The sequence below is a fragment of the Lipotes vexillifer genome, unplaced genomic scaffold (assembly GCF_000442215.2).
Source record: "Lipotes vexillifer unplaced genomic scaffold, Lipotes_vexillifer_v1.1 scaffold515, whole genome shotgun sequence".
Classification (NCBI taxonomy): domain Eukaryota; kingdom Metazoa; phylum Chordata; class Mammalia; order Artiodactyla; family Lipotidae; genus Lipotes; species Lipotes vexillifer.
Window position 1 is genome coordinate 1890298 of NW_006772017.1, and position 4664 is coordinate 1894961.

Below are 4664 nucleotides of genomic sequence, written 5' to 3' on the forward strand. Positions count from 1 at the left end.
AAGAAAATCTTTAAGAATGACACTGTAATTTAATATCATCCAATAACTCTGAATTAAAAAACTATATGAAAGAAATGAGCTGTTACCATCATAATGGTCTTTGCCGAGCTGTAATTTTAGATGCAAAAAAAATTAACACATATGCAAGTTTAATTTGAAACCACAAAAATTATGTATGTAGGCTCAGATAGTAGCAGTGTTCACTTTATTACTAATAGCTTAACTGGAACAGCCACTCTATTCATTCCACCAGCAGGAATAGCAGCACCAATATCTAAAATCAAAATCCTTTTATGTATCAATATAAAAGCTTACATCATTATCAAAGTCCCATTCTTTGCATGCTCCAATTCTTGTTATTTTTTAACATAAAAGCAACAGGATTTTGAGAGTTACTATTTGCTGTATTAAAAGAGTTAATACAGCATCTTGTACTGTCAAAAAGCAAAATACTGTGAACAGCAGCCCTTCTTCACAGCTCTAAACTTGAAGCTGCCAAGCACTCACTGCTTGTGCCAGCAGTGGCATTTCCACAGTAAAATAGCAGAAACTAAAGGAATCATGGCACAATGGATTTCTGAATTCTTTTATCTACCATTGGTCCTGGGGCTTAGTACCTTCCCCTTGTAGGACTATATCTGCTGATCGTTCATCTTCTTTAATGGAGGAAAGGCATCAGGTCATATAGCGGGTAATGGCTCTCAGAGCATAAAGGAGTTCTGCTTGCATCCTAGCTTCTATAAGAAGCAGATTAACATGAACCTGAATATAAAACACATTATCATTTAAGATAGGGTTCAGTGAGCATATATGTATACATATAACCGATTCACTTTCTTATACAGCAGAAACTAACACAACACTGTAAAGCAATTATACTCCAATAAAGATGCAAAAAAAAAAGAGGGTTATAAGCATTCACAATCAGTTTCAGTGCATCTAATAAACACTAGAAATGTTTTCTGTGTGCCACTGAATAACATCAGTTTCTCAAAACAAAAGCTGTCCGATCTTTTTTGGATAGATGTTTTGAGCTTATATTTATATTCGATCACATCTCTTCTTGAAGGTTTATTAGAATAACAACTTCCCCGCCAAATCATCATTCACAAACACTTTCTTCTTTCTCTTAGGCAGTTACAGTGATGCCAGCACTCTGAGGAGAGAACAGCACACCTGTTCTCCCTGTCTTTATTTAAACCATAATGAGGTTCCCCCTTCCAAGGGGTATGTGAGACAGCTGATCTGGAATGTTCTTCTCTGGGTTGGTAGAGGTGATGGAAGGGGTTTGAGACCCATTAGACTAGGTGAAGGAGAATAAGGATCACTGCTAAGTTAAACACTGCTAAGTTACTTACCTTCTCAGAGTGCTTGAACTGCCTCCAAAAGCTATCATACATTCTTTTGGTAACCTTTTCAGGAGTGCAAACAACAGTTTTGATATAAACTTTAAAGCTACGATCCAATAGCTGGTTAATTTCACCATAGTCATAGTCATCATATCTGTTAAAAGACAATGTAAGAATTATTATATTTTTGATGTATAGTCTGTTTTCTTCTTATGGAAGTGCAGACATCAATAGTAAATGCTGTATTCTTTCCCCCTCTTTGTGTAGGTAGCTGTCCCCCAAAATGACAGCTTTACAATGTTTCATTGGGGGTGGATGAATGAGTATAAAGGGATAAGAAACAGAGAAGTTAGATGAACAAAAAAATTGCCAGTGCCCAAGCAACAGTATATATTTACAATCATGAATAAGCAACCACACTGAGGAACAAATTCTGGAAACAAAGTTTGAGTATTGCTGATATTAAGCAATTAACAAATTAATCAGACAATAATACTTATTGATACTATTACATGATATATCAATTATAATCTATTTGTGTAAATAAATTTTTTTTCTTATGTTTCCAGGAGTTCTTGGGGTCAGATGAGAAAAAAGGGGGAAGAGGTGTCTGAGAGGAAAGAATCAGTCTCTAGATGGCTTCACAGTATCTACTTAGGAAAGGCTAAGCCAACATGGTCATAGGCACCAATGTCTCCTCTGCCCCACTGGCAGATAGTTCCTAGAACTGAAGTCTCCTATTTGGTTTTTAGTAGAAAAGGAAGAAAGCAGGTCCTATATAACCATTCAGGAGCCTAAAGTCATAGCATGGCTACTGATAAAGTGAAGAAGCAAGAAGAAAGTCTGACTTTACAGCTAAAATAATCAGAAAGTACCACAGCATGGTTGTTTGTGTATGTTAGAAGGTGGTTTATGATGGCTCTGTCTCCTATATAGCATAATAAATGTGGCTGAATACCTAACAGGATATGAAAGTTTTGTATTTTGATGAAATATCATGGGAGTACGTACTCTTTAGAAGGGTACTGTAAGAGTTCTAAGTTCCATGAAGGTAGAAGTATGAGTGTGTCAGGAGATAAAAAAAGATGACACAAAGGGAAAAGATACCATAAATGTTCAGAGACAAACTTTGCCTCTTCCTCTATGCTCTTGGGCCAGCTTGCTTGCTCTCCTCTTCCCTGGAGGCATCTGTTATTTAACTCTTGTCAGCATTCCTAACTCTCCCTCCTGCTTAGCTAGGCAAGAGAAAACACACCAAGCTGCAAAACATCAAGTTTTTGAAGCACAAAATACATAAAAATAAGCTATTGGGGAGGGGATGGTTTTGAGTATGTTAACGTAGGTCTGTGCATATGTGTTCCAAGCACCTAAATAATTTAGGCTAAAGGAAAATACCTCTTCATAAACATAAGAAAACAGACTAACCTTATTCCAAACATGCAGTGAATATAGTTCCAAATAGCGCGTCTTAGCATTGAGGTATCGACATCTTTGTGCATTGCCATTGTATTATAAGTAAGATTGTAAGCAATGTGAAATTTTTCATCGATCAACTGTCCTACATCTGGATAAAGACGATTTACCAAAGAATAACCATGGTCTTCCCAACAATAGTCCTAAATACAGAGAACAGAACAAATGTGAATAATTAAAATGTGGCCAACTATATAGTTCTATGTCTGTCACTCTTCGGTGCAGTGAAATTACTGGCAGCTGAAATCCACTGCCTTTCTAGTACATCCCTAGCTCTCAGTTACACTTGCATTCCAGTTTGATGTTTTCAATTTCTATACTGCAACATGCAAAAGTTACATTTTGAACTCATCGAGTTTAAAAACCAGTGGAATCTCTTCCCCTTACACACAGGTCACCCATATTCAGCTTTCTCTCAGTTTCCCCCGTCAGCCTCCAGAGATGAACCATCTTGGGAGGCCACTCTCCTTTTCTATTGCTGCAGGCATTCAAATGGTCCTCAAACTTTGTAAATTTTTAATTCAAGGTATCCATCATTCATTCTTTTTCCTCCTACCCACCTCTGATTCTCAGCCCTATTAATTGTGTCTCCTAATTAGTTTTCCCAAATTAAAGTCTCCCTGCTTCCTTTCTTTCCATCTCAAGCAAAACTTAATAAGCCCCCACTTCAATGTGACTCCCATATTTATTTTCCTAAAACACCTCTTTGATATTATGCCATCACTATGGTCAAAACCTACAAATCTGGTCATCACCTACAAATCTGATCAATTTTAAACTAACTTCCCACTTATCCTTTGCTTGAAGGTCTTAGCAGCCCAGTCAGTTTATGATCCCTTCCCTCAACCTATGCTCAGTTATTGCCTACAGTCTCCTCTGCTTACAATGCCCATGCTTTTAAACCTTTCAAATCTCTCAAATCCTAATCTCCCTCCATAAAATTTTCCAGTCCACATGATCCCTTCAATTGTAATCTTTTATATTTCATGACACAACTTCACTATTGAGTAAAATATTCTATAATTCTTCCTTGTGCCTAATTCTGTCTCCTTAAACAATATGTTAGCTCCTTGAGCAAAGAAAAAAAAATCTCATAGTTCTCAAATATTTTCATAATTCTGATAGAGTTATAATAGCCCCTGCACAGAATATCAACTCATCTGAATTATATATTTACCTATCTAAATTAAATATATAACAGACAGTTTAAGAAAAACATTTAAACTACAGTATGTTTCTACTGACGGATTGGAAGCAGTCTTACAAAACTACAGCACAAAATAGATAAATGTTTGCTAATTGATGATTCTCAACTTTTATTCTGGAACTAGAAGATACAGCAATTGTTACTCCTGAGATGTACTTGCAAAGCACTTAGCACAGTGCCTCCTGCCAAAGTGAAAACAGAGAAGGAGCCTGGTATCCTGGGGGACAACGAGGTCCCTAAGTTTCCATGGACTCAGTATATACAGAATTGTACTGGGAAGTTTTACTGTGTATTTCAAAGTTAATGATTATGGAGCTAAACAAACTGGGTCTACCAACGATAATTCTACTCCCTACCCCAGTAACTTTATTTATTCTAAGAGATGGGTGCTAAGTAATTTTGGAATAAGATTTATTTATGTGAATCCTCTTTAAGGTTTAAATTTGAAACCTTTAAAAATTCTCATTGCTTCAAATGACATTCAGTTCATATTTTAAAGGGAATTAGGTTATTGTAATCATGGTTTATTTTCTATGGTATCTGTAAGAACTCACCAAATTAAAAAGAAAACAAAAACTCTGCTTTCCCTATAAGTCCTAATTTAAGCAAATCTTTCACTCTTTCTCATCCTCTTT

General features: G+C 36.1%; 1 protein-coding gene across 2 annotated transcripts in view; it reads right to left on the minus strand.

The window, feature by feature from the left end:
* Nucleotides 1–359: 359 nt before the first annotated feature.
* Nucleotides 360–4664, minus strand: part of SESN1 (sestrin 1) — a 106240-nt gene continuing 101935 nt past the window's right edge. The window contains exons 8-10 of one of the 2 annotated variants that reach the window (XM_007447264.1): nucleotides 2775–2965; nucleotides 1359–1503; nucleotides 360–762 (exon numbers count right to left, since the gene is read on the minus strand). In XM_007447264.1, the coding sequence (XP_007447326.1) occupies nucleotides 676–762; nucleotides 1359–1503; nucleotides 2775–2965 (423 nt within the window). In that variant the 3' untranslated portion in view covers nucleotides 360–675. The remainder of the gene's footprint in view (nucleotides 763–1358; nucleotides 1504–2774; nucleotides 2966–4664) is intronic. The other variant, XM_007447265.1, reaches the window with a different exon arrangement.